At 41.2% G+C, this 15766-nt stretch overlaps 1 protein-coding gene across 4 annotated transcripts in view; it reads left to right on the forward strand.

Annotated features, from left to right (window-relative positions):
* ATRX (ATRX chromatin remodeler) overlaps positions 1-15766 on the forward strand; it is a 137069-nt gene that overhangs the window by 5422 nt on the left and 115881 nt on the right. For 3 of the 4 annotated variants that reach the window (XR_004647076.1, XM_034781199.1, XM_034781201.1), the window contains exons 2-4: positions 3073-3292; positions 4494-4636; positions 10657-10769. Coding sequence is in view for 3 of the 4 variants with exons in the window: in XM_034781199.1 (XP_034637090.1) it covers positions 4587-4636; positions 10657-10769 (163 nt within the window). In the remaining variant the exon portion in view is untranslated. The remainder of the gene's footprint in view (positions 1-3072; positions 3293-4493; positions 4637-10656; positions 10770-15766) is intronic. The other variant, XM_034781200.1, reaches the window with a different exon arrangement.

The raw sequence follows: 15766 nt of genomic DNA on the forward strand, positions 1-15766 counted from the left end.
TCTCTGAGAGTATGTCTACACTGCGAAGTTGTCCACAAAACTTTTGTCTTTCACGGGTAGTTAAAGCCCACCCCACCCCCCACGAAAGACAAAAGTTTTGCTAACGCAAGTGGCAGTGTGAACACAGCTTTGTCTTCTGCTGACAAAGCTAACACCGCTCCAGGGCTGGAAATATTTTGTGCGCAAAAGTGCTGACAAAGTACTGACAAAGAGCGTTTACACACGCTGACTTTTAGCGACAAGGCTGCGTGGTGTAGACAAGCCCTAAGATACTGCCTGATATGAGGGGTTGTTTGATATCTCTGGTGCTACACAGCTAATTTTTGTAAAGTAGGTTTCTGATGGTTCTGTTTGAGACTTGATCTTCTGTAAAGCACAACAGTAGAATGCCATTCAAGACATTTCAAAATGTGTTTAGACTTCCACATTTCGTAGGAGCTGTGTATGATTATCTGGCTGCATAGTGCCAAAGTGGTGACAGATAAGGGTAGTGTACTAGTCCACTGATGAAGAACATCACACCAAATACATCCCTGCCTCACTGTTTCGTAAACTGCTAAACTGTTGATAAGAAAATGTCTGAATGTCTGTGTCAGGTCATAGATGAATTCAGAACTTTTGCATTGCTCTGTAACTACCAACAATCCTTTCAGACTGAAGAGTTGTGAGACGATTTTCCTTCTGTCTCACAGATGGGAAAGAGATGTAGTGACAAGTGAAGTGTTAATTGATTCTTTTAATTACAAGCAAAAGTGGAGATTTCCCATAATAATCAACGATCTCCCTGTAGTGAGGGAGCGTGGCCTCCCTCCCAGATGGACAGGGAAACTCCCTCACTTAGCGCCTGGTGGGCGGAGCCAGGGCATCCACACCCACCCCGCTGGAAATAAAAGGGCGGGACAGGAACCAGAAGTATAATGGGTGGGCCCTCAAGCTCAGTTGGGCCAGAGCCGCCGGAGGAGAAGGACATCTCCCACCTGCGGCTCGAGCTTGAGCCTGATGGACCCCACTACAGCACCAAAGCCCCAGGTGCTGGGGATGCCGAGGAGCTGTTGGGGCTGCTATTAGCTGTCTACTCTGGGAAGACTGATGATGACCCTGAGACCCAAGTACCACACAATGGGAGTGTAGGAAGTAGCCCAAGGGAACCAGATGATAATCCGGTTGTATTGTGACCTGAAACAAGGTCAGCATGTTTTGGGCAGATCCCCGCTGACCAGTGACAGAACACTCTGCCCAGCCCTGGGCTGGGATCCGATCGAGTTGGGTGGGCTCAGGTCCCCCTACTACTCCACCCCTGGGGAGGGAGCCTCCCCATCTCAGGCCAAGATGCGTCTGTTGTCTGCCGGAGCTAGGACATCAGACTGTTTGCTGTCTGTCCAGACAGAGAGCTGAACACCTAATTGTTTGGTGCTCCTCTGTGCCTAGGGGCAGGGTCCCTAGACTCCTTTGCTGCTATGCCCTGACTGCAAGGCACGGCTACTTAACTGTTTGGTGTTCTGTCCTGCTGGAAGCTCAAGCTGCCAGTGCTAATTCCCCCTGAACTTGACGCCTACAGCAAGGGGACGTGGCCTCCCTCCCAGATGGACAGGGAGGGATGAACCGACCTCTTACACTCCCCTTGCTGACACTCTAAATAATTCATATGGGTGGCATATTTAGCCTACCTCATTGACATCTTTGATCACCTGAACCCACTGAACACTTATTTCAGGGCAGAATATGAATGATTCTGCCTGCACAAACAGGGTTAGAAACATTCTTTAGAAAATTTGTTCTTCTGAAGTGCAAAGAAAACCTGGAGTCATGACATTCTGTACCTTGGGGGAGCGCTTTGTAACTCCCGTATTCCTCATTTATATATGATTGTGATCTTGCATATAAAGCAGGCCCTGTGAGTATTGGGGGAAAGGTTATGATCTGCTGATCATTTCCTTTCTCTATCCGTATATGTATATCATTAATGCATATGAAGTTATGAGAATTGTGTTGTATGGTTGTCACTAAAACATGCTATAAGTTGGGGAATCTCCCCAGAGGCAACGGAAAGGAAAGTAGACACCCGGGTGGGGTGTCAAATAACCCATCACCAGCCATTGTCCAGCAAGGGAGCTACAATGCAATGACTCACCTGCATGAGGCCACACCGGGGGAATTGCTCAACCTTGCCTGGAGACTCAGCAATGCCCACCCAGACATGCCTGGACTTGTGTTTTCCAAGCACGTGGACTGAGGGTATAAAACCAAACACAGGGGGCTCATGCTTGGCCTTTCTCCTTCACCCACCTACACTGTAAGTAACAAGGACACTCACAAGACTGAAGACTCCAACTGAGGGGACTGGCACAGATTTCAAGGGTGAAATGTGTACTATGAACTGGGGTGAGAAAAACTGTTTAATCTAGATGTTGCCCAGCCTAATAGGGTTGAGAGTTTAGGCTGCATGCTTACATTTTTTTTTCTTTTGGTAACTAACTCAGGCAAAAAGTCAATCACTTAATATCACTTAAAATCTGTCACTTGTAGTCAATACATTTGTTTTACCGTTTATCTTTACCAGTGAGTTTGTATGAAGTGTGTGGCAAATCTGCTCAGGTTTTGCAAAGGCTGGTGTAGATCTACTTTCCATTGATGAAGTGGTGAACCAATTAATAAATTTGCACTGCTCATTTTGAGCAGTGCAAGATGGTATATTCCTGAGGTACAGTGCTGGGAGCTGGGGGGATTTGGCTCTGGTGCTTTTCTCTGTATGATTCATGAGAGGCTCTGGGAGCATTCATGCAATCTAGCTGGCTGTGGGGCTCCACATGTGGTTGCGCTGAGTGATCACAGCGCCTGGAGGGGTTTGCTGTTGGTCACTAGCAAGGCATTATGAGAGAAGGCCCAGGTTGAAGAGAGTTCAGGGGGCACAGCAGTCTATCAGTCCCAGGCTGCACCCCGGGGATCCCATCATGGTCATTTTTATCTTCTTTGAGGGAATTTAGGATGCTATCAGACTATCAAGTACTCGTAAATCACCTTTGAAGGGAACTTATGACTTAATTATTAGACTGTTTTTCTACTGTCTCATAGTTGTGGAAAGAAGTTTACCGCTATTGTCTTTACCTTTGGTGGTGTTGATGCTGACTGGGTCATTGCAAAAAAACTGACGGACCACTCTTGGGCCAAAACCCACAACTAACTTGTCTATGGAGTTTCTGCTAGAGAATTGTCTGTCTTCTGAAGGAATCGCCAGCCATCTTTAGTTGCAGAAGCCATGGAAGTTTTAATCTCACCTTCATCCCTTATTTCCGTAAGTCAGGTTTCTTTTCAGTGGCGATTTTTTTATCACAACTGCCTGTCTATTGAAAGTGAAGTAGAATTGTATCGCCCTAATTCCATTTTGTCTGAAATATCATTCATCAGCAAAGCAGGTTCATTCATCAGATACAATTGTGAATGTATATAGATAGTTCAGCCTGCACCCAATTTAACAAGAAAGAGGTGCTTCTCTACTTGAAAGAGGTGAAGAGAAAGTAGAAGTCAGGAAGAATGGTTGTAGCTGAGGGTATGTATGAAAGAATTGCACAACATCACCAAGGCAATTCAGATGGATAAAAGCACACTAAGTATAAGAACATAACTTTCTACATCCAGAATTTCAGTTTCTATGTCCATTTAGCTTCCCCCTTTCCTTTTAACAGGCTGAATATTGAGAAGAATTACAAGTCCTCAAATGTGGATTTTTGTACTCCGAAAACAAACCTTATTCATATATGTATTAGTGAAATGATAACTAAAACTCAGGAATGCACCTGAGAGAAAGGGGTCATAGTCCACAAATAAATATATGAATTGGTTGCCACCTTTGTGGAAACAGGCAGTGCTGGAGCACCAGATGAGGACAGGAGAGCAAGATCAGTTCAGACATATATCTAAATGAATTTAACAGTAACAGTCTTCACAAAGAATGTGATAGGATAAACTTAATCTTGTTTGGGGACCTTCTTCAGAAAATCTGAATAGGAAGAAGTCTTCAAAATAGTATCTGAGTTGCCTTTGTTATCATTAATTTTTTTGTTTTTTGCTGAAATGCTAATTTTTGAAGCATTGGTTGAAAAATGAAACTCTTCAGAGGCAGGAGTGTGTGTGGTTTTAGGATGAAATTAAGCTCAGTGCAAATGTGTACTGTATTAAAGACTAAAATAGATTGGGGCATGGAGGGGGGCGGGGAAGGGAGGAATTGTGGTGGTCAGTGTATATTATCCAAGCTCAAGGTGAAGTGAAGAGACTTGAGCCTGGATAAGACTGTGAAATAAATATTATGTAGACCAAAGGTGCCTCTGCCTAAACAGTTTTTATTGCTTGTTTACTATCAGCAGTTGCACATTTAACAGAAACATAGGCTACCAGGAAAACTGAGCAGGAATGAAAATTGTGCAGTAAACTCTGGAGAGAAAATAGAGCAAACCAAGACAACTGATATCTTAAGAACTGGTGTGTCCTTGTTTCAGGCATAAATGAAATACAGACCAACCTTTAGACTTTAATGTGAGGAAACACTAACCTGGGACCCTTTGCCGGACCTATTTGGCTGTCGCTAGTCCATGACAAAGATATTTGGCAACGTCCTAGGGAGGCCTTCATTCAAAATGAGGTAATGATGCAGCATCATAGAGAGTTTGTTGGAAACAGTTCAGAGGAAAAAACAGAAAATAATAAAAGCAATTTTTGTATTAAAACAGTGAAGTATTTATCTGTCATTGGGTGTAATCCTTGCTTCTGTATATCTAAAACTGTTTTACATGAAAATGACTATTGCCTGTCTGTTTCTGTTTGGTTTTTTATGCTAAACTTTTGCTTTGATTATGCTTTTTGGGGGGGAATCTAGCATTACCAATAGCAGTGTTTCTTAACCTTTTTGTGCTGGCAACCTCCTTTGGACATTTTTTAAAAAAAATAATTTTCCCCCTCTCCCCCCCCCCCCCCCCAGATTAAGCTCAGGACTTCAGCTTCAACTTCTCACGGCTCAGGGTTTCAGCCCAGCATGGGGCTGAAACGTGTAAACTAGCTTTGCAGGGTCTCCTGTGGCGTGGGGCCCCAGGCAATTGCCCTGATTCCTATCCCCTGCTTGTGACACCCCCCCTCCCCCCAAATCTCTCCAGCAACCCTTGTGAGGATCACAACCCCCAGGTTGAGAAACACTGCCTTATGGTATTTTTATCTATCAAAACTCTCTGTATGCTTAACATTCCTTCACTTGTTCTCCAGTACCTATTTTTTTTCTATTTTCAAGCTTGTCCTAAGTAGTCTTCCTAGTTATCAACTTCTCAGCTTGGTTATTTGAAAAGAAAAATGTTTACCCTTTTAGTGCAACAGTGCAACCTTCAGGAAAACCCATGCTATTGTCAGGTAGTTTGGATACCATCTGAATAAAACTAAATTGTTTAATCTTCCTCGAATAGAGTACAGATTCTCTTAGTGAACTTTTGTTCACCTGTTCTCCATTTCCCTTTTATGAACAGTTAGTGTCTCTAGAGAGTCTTTCGTGATGTTTCCTTTCCTTACTCATTATACTTTGAGGGCATTTCATTCATGTCCCCAAATGGCCTAAAGTTTGCTGGGTATCCTTTGATTAGACCCCTGTGATTATAAAGTCAGTTCTTACCGAAATAATATATTAATCAAGTAATAAGTTAATGAAATCTAAGAATAGCACCTCAGGATATAATACAGTAATATGGGACATGATGCCTGCGCCGTCTTTTTAAAAAAATCATTACTTTGATAGTCTGCTATTTTTGAGGACATTCATGGTTTGAATTTTCAGGTTGCTACCAAACTAAACTTAATTTAAATTGTTCTGGTAATTGAGTCACAGATGTAAGCAAAGACTGACTTGAAATTGCTTATTTAGCATATACATTTGAAATCATTTACAAAAATGTTCAGTTTTAGCCCAATATTTTGAGCTACCACAACTGCTGCCCCAGTTGAAAACTGTTAATGAGTTTTGAACATTTAAATTAACTACCACAAAGGACATAACTTAAATTGTTTTATATAGATATAGTAGTAAAAACATACTTTTTATGTCATAGGATGGTTTGATTTTTTTACTATGTATTTTGGACTACTATTTGTATACTGTATGATGTGTTAAGTACTTAGTGCAAGGCAGATTTATTCACTTCTCCTATGGCTGGTTATCTGTAAATGAGTAAAATATTTAATTGTATACATTGTCTACTTCAGCCCTTTTCAATTTGTCTGTTCCATGTTCTTGAGTCATTTTTCATGTGTATAACTGTCAGACCACAGCCTGACACATTTTATGGGAGAGTACTCTGTAGTCTCTTCCCTTTTGATGGAGACCTCTGAATTGGGGTAAGGCTCTAGACATCTTTTCTTCTGGGTGTAGCGTCCCTTCAGGGTTATCTGTGTGACAGTTCTGAAACGACTGTCTGAAAGTAATGGTCTCATCAAACAAGATTCATAGAGACTAGAGAGAAAACAACATTTAAAAAACATTTAACTGTATGCATAAAGTCCAGTTTGAAACTGAAAACCTTAACTAGGTAGCCTCACTATAGTTTTACTTACAATGAAATAAGAACACTTTAAATTTTTGTCCGCTATTAGATCAGGGAACATTTTGGAGACTTTTTCACTTTTCCTCTCTTCCACTCTGGCTATGGCTAGCTTATCATACCAGGCACACTTCAGAGTTATTTACATAAATGTTCTCTCTGATGGGGTCATCATTGCTTTAATGAAATAACAATTGTATATTTTAAAGTCATGCATTCTAATGTCCACTGATCTTGTTTAAACTGATTCAAGGGGTTTTATTTTATTTACTTTGCCTTTCTTTTTCATATATTTATTGGAAGGTGCGTTCCTGCCATAATAGATTTTTCAGTCCTCGTTTGCATTTCCTCTATCGCCTGTGTGCTTGTCTTAATGAAAGATATTAACTTTGAAATCAGTTAATTTTCAGTCCCTTAAAGAAATAGTTATATTTCTTTTAGTCATTCCATCTTATCAGAATCCCAACTGTAGATGAAATATGAATTCACAGATGCAAAATCCATCACATTGTAACTGACTTTACCACTTAACTGACACTTTTGGAAGTAAACATATTTAAATGTTGTAATAGGGTGACCAGATGTCCCGATTTTATAGGGACAGTCCTGATATTTGGGGCTTCTTTTTTATAGGGGCTCCTATTACCCCCCACCCTCGTCCCGATTTTTCACACTTGCTATCTGATCACCCTATGTTGTAAGTACTTAATACTAAACAGACATTGGTCACTATTGACATAGGCTATACGCAGCAGTGATTTTTGAGGTGAAGAAAATCACTCTTGTTACCAATCACTTTAGCCATCCAGCTCCCCAGAATTTTAATTGTGTGAAATTGCAGTGTTATAGCCATGTTGGTTCCAGGATATGAAAGAGGCGAGATGGGTGAGGTAATATCTTTTATTAGACCAACTTTTGTTGGTGAAAGAGACAAGATTTTGAGCTACACAGTGCTCTTTTTCAGGTCAGAGATACTACGTCATCCACCTTGTCTCTCTATTATGTGAAATGGAAGTTATAGAGGATGGGAGAGTAAAGTGAATTAATACTCCTGTTTATGACAATTTACCCAACCTCTGTCTGCAATTTAACAAAAAAAAAAAAATCTGCATAGATTTTAGAATCAGTAAAAAGCTACTTAAATTGTGGCCACTGAGTACTCATTATGCTGCAAGATGCCATTTTACCTTTTAAAGTGGAAAGTGATAATGATTTAACATTTTATAGTTGCCTAAAAAAGGTAGTGAAAATCTTGTGTACTTTAAATATTAAAAAAGCTACAACTGACTAAAGAATCTGCAGACATGTGAGCTTGTGTTCTGATAAAGTAAGCTAATGAAGAACACAAAAATTACTCTCAAAGAGATGGTCTTGGAAGATTTTTAATTTAACAGCGGTTCCTACACCATTGATTGTCAGGAACCATTCAAAATTCAATATGTTATATGTGTGGATAACTTTAAAAAGAGTGGGGTTTCAAAGAGGAATGTGGAAGTAGTTTAGTAAAAAGGAAGGGTATATAGAAATTTATAGTTAGAGTAATTAATTAATTAATTATGAGGTAGTCCATGCCTGTATTTTGAAGATGCGTGAGGAAAGTAATTCTAAATAATACATTTTGGAAAGTCACAAATTAATAGTTTGTATTTTTAAAGCACTTCGATCTAAGGATCTCAAAATTTTTGGAGTATATCTAGATTAGGAATTTTTTTTTTACTCATTTATCTTAGTCTAGATATACTCTAAATGTTTGTAAGGCACTTTAACTAACATGTTTTAAAACCCTAGTGTATTTTAACTTTCTCGGTCTACGCTAAGGTTTTAAAACATTTTAATAGACATTAAAAAAAGTGTTATCCTATCCTATGCTACCCTTATAAAATTAAGACTTACAACACCACTGTGAATGCAGGTCATTACCAAATAGATACTGTAGGGAACAATGCTACATGGCAAAGGAATAGACTGTAGGACTTAATGGTTCTATTCTATTTCTGATTTTTTATTAAGAATTTTTTAAAATTACCATTTAAAGGGTACACAGTCGAAAATTGGATGTCCTGAAAATAGTTTTAAAAAGCACAATTTGGATGTGTCCCTTTAATGGCAGTGTTGAGGGGTTATCTTACACAGGGGTTAGTCTAGCTGATTATGTATGATTTTTTCAGTAACTGTACAAACAGCTGGAAAATGGCATATGAGCACAGGAAAGCTTTTGGACAATGGTCTCCAACCTTTTTACGCACAAGATCACTTTTTGAATTTAAGATCAACCCAGGATCTACCCGGCCCCATCCTCACTCTCCGTCGCTCGCTCTCCCCCCACCCTCACTCACCTTCACCGGGCTGGGGCAGGAGGTTTGGGTGTGGGAGGGGGTGCAGGCTCTGGGCTGGAGCTGAGGGGTTTGGAGTGTGGGAGAGGGCTTGGGGCTGAGCCTGGGACAGGGGATTGGAGTGCAGGTGAGGGGTATGGGCTCTGGAAGGGAGTTTGAGTGCAGGAGGGGGCTCTGGGCTAAGGTAGGGGCTTGGGGTGCAGGAGAGGATGAGGGGTGTAAGCTCTGGGAAGGAATTTGGATGTGGGGTACAGGCTCAGGGCTGGGCCAGGAGGTTAGGGCCTGGGTCTAGGAGAGAATTTGGATTCAGGAGGGGGCTCTGGCTGGGGCAGAGTGTTGGGGTGCAGTAGGGGGTGAGGGCTCTGGGAAGGAGTTGGGTGCGGGCTCAGGGCTGGGGCAGGGGGTTGGGATGCAGGAGGGGGTGCGAGATGCAGGCTGCGGCTGGGAGGCGCTTACCATAGGCAGTTCCTGGTCGGTGGTGCAGCAGGGCTAAGACAGTCTGCCTGCCTGCCCTGGCCCCACACCGCTCCTGGAAGCAGCTGGCATGTCTCTGCGGCCTGGGGGCCCGCAGGTGGTTCTGCGTGCTGCCGCTGCCCCCGTCCTCCAGTGCCAACTCCGCAGCTTCTATTGGCTGGGAACTGCGATCAGTGGGAACTGCATGGGCAGCGGGCATGGGCCTGTGCCGGCTGCTTCCGGGAGTGGCGTGGGGCCAGGGCAAGCAGGCAGCCTGCTGAGCCCTGCTGCGCCACCAGACTTTTAGCAGCCAGCGATTCACTGGCAGAGGCTCCAGGATCGACCAGTCGATTGCGATTGACTGGTTGGTGACCACTGCTTTAGGAGGTGGGAGAAAAATATGTGGAGGGCCTGAGACAAGAAACCTTTTTAAATAAGCAGTGCTAATAAGATAACTGGGTGAATTAGAGCCTTGTCTTATTCATAAGAAAACTTGTGTACATGGGAGAGAAATGACCAATGGTTCTTGTTCTAAAAAACTGGCTAATTTAAAATTCTGTTGGCAATCGTATCAGTGAACTAATTCAAGTAAAGATATCAGGCAATCATGTGATCCTACCACAATTGTCTTTTGACAAGGTACACATGTTGCTGGTTATCTTCTGAGACACTCAGTAAATAAATTGGGATGGCTGGTTTGATGTAAGCTTTGTATGGATAAGTTAAAATAATGTCTGATTCCATGCATCTTTACAATTTTTTTTTCTTTAGGCTGTGTAGAGAAACTGCTAGCAATTGCTGTTTGGGTTATGTATCCACAGACAGACCAATATAAGTGATTCAAATTTTTAACTATTATTTAAAGAATCTCTTAGTTAAGCACAATGTTTTACCTATGTTCTTTTCTTTTAATTTCTTTGAATAGCAATGCACTTTTCTTGGCTTTTGTGAATCTTTCATTTTTTTAATGACATGAAATACAGCTTTTAAAAATGTGACATGCTTTATTGTTAACTTTATACTAATGTAGTCCTAAATGCTTATATTTCAGTGCCAAATCTGCACTTATAATTTTTTTTCAAAATTACGAGTGGGTTATTTTTGCTTATTTTGGTGTCCCGTTTTGAGATAGATGCCTTGGTAAAAAACAAAGCCTTGCTTTGGAAGATCTTCAGTTCTTCTATGCATATGTAGTACTTAAGAACAAGCAGCATTCATTTCAAGCTTGAACTATATATTAATTAATAAAGTAGCATGAGATAGTGAGACTAATTTCAAGTGACACTTCTGTGTTTTATCAGTGAAAGCAAGTTGAATACGTTGGTGCAGAAGCTTCATGACTTTTTGGCTCACTCATCCGAAGAATCTGAGGACGCAAACTCGCCTCCAAGACTATCTGTGAGCAAAAGTATAGGTAAAAATATATATATTTTCCCTCTTTTAAATGTACACTCTTATTCAACATCTTGGAATGTAGTGCAATAAAATGCATTTTGATGTACAGATATGCAATATTGTTCTTGCTGTTTCCTTCTTAAGTGGAGATATCTGGATAAATATGCAGTAGATTCTTGTCGTTTGTGAATATAAATGTTCTGTATGTTAAAACATTATAAAAACAACAAAAAAGTATACCAGTATTTGTTCCTCAGTATTCCGTTTCATGGAAGTTAAACTGTGTGTTCTTGGGGTTTGGGATGTTTGTATCTTCCTCTGGGGTACTTTTGGTTCAGATTTCTCATGGTTCCCTATATTAACACTGTGTAATAGACATATTTTGTTTTTCTGCTGAAGTTAAGATCTTTTGACCCTCACAATTGTGGAACAGAGTGTGGGGGAGTTGCTTTCATGTTAATTCACAAAGTGTTTTCACAATTAAGTCAGAAACCACTGAAAACAAAAGGGCTCTTCTAAAGTAAATGATTAAGTTTCTTCTTGAAAATTATTGGTATCTCCAAAAAATCTAATAGGTAAGTGCTGGATTTAAAAACAAACAAACTTAATTTTAACTACATTCAATAATGAAAGCTTTTAAAATAAACACACAGGAGAAAATTATAATCTAATGTATAGTAGGAATCTGGCTTTGTTATAGATATAGACCTTTTCAGACTCCAACTTTCTTAAAATGCTTTCCATAGCAATTAACTTAAAAACTGTTATGAAGTGACTGTGAGAGGAAAGTTGGGATTGTATTAGCTGAGGAATATAGTTTCTTCTATTTTCACACAGATCCATGGGATCTCTAAAGGGACGCTTTCAAGAGAAATAGTTAACTTTTCACTAACAACTCATTTACCTTATTAAAATTGACAGAAATTTAAAATCTAATTTTACTTGATTACCATCTGTGGTTTTTCTCTTGTACTTCTCAGATCATATAGTGAAATAAGAGTGGTCATTTTCACTTTGTAGTTACTTCAGCTTTCTTGTTCTCCTGATATAACAGGATGCAACTGTTTTGCATTTCTAATGTTGTTTAGGAATATTTGAAATAAAAATTATTTTTATACGAAAAAAATAAGTGCTCTGTCAGATACTCAGCATTGATTTCAATGGAGCTAAGAGAATTTACATCAACTGAAGATCTTTATATTCATATTGGGTTATGTAAAACTTCTGTTAAAATCACAAACTTCTGCTATACTTGATAATATCCATTAAATCAAAGGGAGTTCTGCTTAAAATTTCATTTGAAGTATAGCATTTCTGAAAATATTGTCCCCTTATTACTGCACTGTAGTGTCAACACTGACTGTACGATTCAGTTTCTGTTTGGTACTTCAATACTTTATTTCAGGGCACCTTTGCCAAAACCAAACTGTGACATGGATAAACAGATAATATCTGTCATTGTAAAGTTGTTCTGAGGAGGATACTGTTTGCAGCACCTCTTTCCCGGTCCTGTGTAGTTACAAATGTGACTCTAGCTCTTGTCCGTGAAATAGAGAATTACCGTGGAGCAGAGATACACCGATTGCTTACTCCTTTTGACAAATTTCCAGGGTGTGTGTGGGTGATATCACACACATATACATTATATATAATTACAAAACACTACCGTTCCCTTGTGCGTACGAATAATGATAGTCTTTACTCCTTTGGTTGCATGCTATTTTTCCATAGGACCTCTGCCTCCTTCAGTGCCCTGCTCTGGGGATGAATTGTGTAATAAAAAAAGATTGTCTGTAAAGGCACCTTCCTCATTTGTTGGAAGGTGTCTAGTGAATGAGGCAGAGGATTTCAGAAAGAGAAAGGAGGTCTCATGGTCTTCATTGTTGTTCTGGAGAACTGGATTTTGGCCGTGCCTCTGCCACAGAGTTCCTGTGTGATGCTAAACAAGTCACTTAAACCAAACCTTTGAGGTGCTTGCTAATTGTGTGTGTCTCATTTTCTGAGTGCCTAGCTTGAGATCTTGAAATCTGATTGTCAGAAGTGCTGAATACTCATAACTGAAATCAATGGGAGTTGTCCTTTGAACATATTCTGAAAGTATTCTGAAAAATCAGATCCTAGGATTTTCAAATTGGGTCCCCAAAATTAGTGGATGTTTTTGACCATAATCTCTGTGCCTCAGTTCCCCATCTGTAAAAGCGGGATAATATCACCCCCGCATCTCAGAGAAGTTTTGAGAAGACCAATTAATTTTTCTTTGAAGCACTCAGCTTACTATAGTGATGAGCACCATAGAAAAGCCCATGTGGAAATAATTTTTTCTTCATAACAGGATTTGAACAGTCTACAATAAATTGAACAATGAGGAGAAAACAGAATATTGAATAGCTGCTCATTAATCATTGTTTATCCAGTGCACTGAAGGAGGGCTGCAGTCCTGTAGAAAAATACTATGTGATCATATAGTTTAACACTATATCGTAAAGCATGCACACAAGAGGACTGAATGAAGCTTGTTTGGGCAACTTTAATCTTGGAAGTTCCTAAGTTTTGTGTGCCTGATTATGCAACCTTAGTGGTCTTTTAACTTAGTTTTTGTGTGTGTAACTTTTTCTCTTTTTTTTTTTTTTTTTTTTTTTTTTTAAAGAACAACTTCGGTTTTTTCAGTTTGCTGTCATGTGGCATCACAACACCACATGGGTGGAACCTTTAGATACACTACACAGACTTCTGCCACTTGAACTAGTGGAGTAACTGATAGCAATAGTAAGTTGTTATCCTCTATGTGGATCAGTACTAGAGGGACATCAAACACACATTTAACCAGTGGTTTTCACAGATATTTCCTGACAGAGGAGGAATAGTGAGACTCAGGAATCTGCCATTCCAGGCTCTGGAGGGGAGTGTTCTCTAGTGGTCACAGCCACTTCTACCCATTTCCTCCAAACTTGACCCCCTTCTGCCTCATCCCTTCCAAGGTGTTCCAGTCCTTCCCTTCCCCCTCCCCCTCCCCGGCTCCTTGCACCAGTCCTAGTATCCTTATCTTCCCAGGCTCTACTCAAGCTTCTCGTTCCAGTCTTCTTGCCCAGCAAGTTCTTATTTCCCCCTCCAGGCTTGCTGTCATAGTTCAGATCTCTGACTTCATCATTCTCTCATCCCCTCCCCACACCTAGTCATGGTCTCTGCCCAGCCAGTTCTGATTTCACTCCCTTTTGAGCTCCTTGCCCACTCTCTGTCCTCCCTACCCCTCCTACTCCTCATTGCATTCTCCTTGTCCAGTCTGTCTACTCCTTCCCCACTCTGACTCCTAGTCTTCTTGCCCAGCAAGTCAGTCTCCCCTCAGCTTCCTGCTCCAGCCACTTCATGTCCAACTGCATAACTGTTGTCTCAGTCTCACCAGACTTTGTGTGCCAGTATACGTTCCTTCCTGCCCAGTCTGGCTTCTGTCTCCTGTGTATTTGAATCGGGCAGCTTCCTCCTTCATACTGCACTGCCTGGATGTGTTACAAGAGAGTAGAGGTGTCATTGAGAACATAGGAAAGACAGGCTCCCTGCTCTCAATTCCCCACCCTGATGCTCTCTCAGGTCTGTACCCCTAGACTGGAGAGAACATGCTCAGTTGCTGTGTGGTGATGACATGTTCAGTCTGGTCAGCACTGTGATGCGAGGGGGTGCAACGTGCTCAGTCACTCTATGGGCAAGGTGAGAGTCCGGTAACAGGTAGGTGCAGTGAGATTTGAGCATGCTCAGTGAAGATGGATTCTTCAGAAATTTAACTGCTAAAATCAAAGTATTCTCTGCTGAGCATGTGCAAATTGAAATTGTTACTATTTAACCAAAGTTAGGTGACTTTTAATGGGGATGCCAAGAGGGACATCCTTAGCACGTCACCCCTCAGCCAAATTTCAAGTCATTAGTTGTCACAATTTTGGCATGAGTGTACCTTATACCCCTCTCTTGGTGTCTTAAGGGCACCCGCTTAGGGTTAGGTACTCAGCCGTCGCCTCTCAAGTGGAGACATGTATCTCTCTTCCTCTTGATGGGGATTTTAAGGCTTCCCTTCCCAACTCCCTGCACTTTGATATCTCTAGCAAGCCAGTCTACTTAAAGGCCAGTCTACCCGTGCTTTGCTTTCTGTCGGAAGGCTATGAACAGCATATAACCATCAGTTTCAAGTTACCATACTGCTCTTTCTAAGCAAGCATGTTTATTCTTAAGGTAAAAGCATTATAAGCGGGGGAGGGGGAGAAAAGTTCCTTCAGGCATGCTAAAAGCTTACCATAGGTTACCCATTATCCTTATAGGGCCTTAGTAGGCCAGAGTCTTTCCAACCCTTCCACAAGGGTTCGGGCCCGCTTGGACAGAAGGTCCTGTCTGTTTGCTTGATCAGAAAGAAGTCAGTTTAAATGCAGCCCTTTTAAGCCAAAAGTCCTTTCTTGGTTTTCCTAGTCTCTTGTAACCCAGTTTGAGTCCCTGTATGCAAATACCCCAGCAGGTGGTACCTGTCTGGTACAATGAGTGATTCTCCTTAATCACCCTACAGTGTTTTAGTTCCTGAAGGAGCTGTAGTAATTCATCCCCATGGAGTAGAACACAGTCATACATATAATTCCTGGCCCACAGGGATACATAAGCATAATATAATGTTTCCCCAAAGACACTGCATATGGTTGCAATGTCTGTCACAATAGTCACAGGGTTTAAGGCCAGAAGGGACCACCCGATCAGCTAGCCTGATCTCCTGTATGTCACGTGCCACCAACACCACCCAGTCCCCACATGCTAAACCCAACAATTGAAATGTGACCAAAATGTTAAAGCCCACATAACACTAAACTGTTATGTGCCAGAGGCAGAGAATAGGAGGGACTGAACTGCACCAATGTCTCAAACCTCTGCAATGGCCGGGAATTGATTAAGTGAGAGATACCCAGATGACCCCAGCAAGTGACATGCACCTCATGCTGCAAAGGAAGGTGAACCCCTCCCCAAAGTCACTGCCAATCTGACTTGGGG

Source organism: Trachemys scripta, chromosome 9 (assembly GCF_013100865.1).
Source record: "Trachemys scripta elegans isolate TJP31775 chromosome 9, CAS_Tse_1.0, whole genome shotgun sequence".
In the NCBI taxonomy this organism is placed as follows: domain Eukaryota; kingdom Metazoa; phylum Chordata; order Testudines; family Emydidae; genus Trachemys; species Trachemys scripta.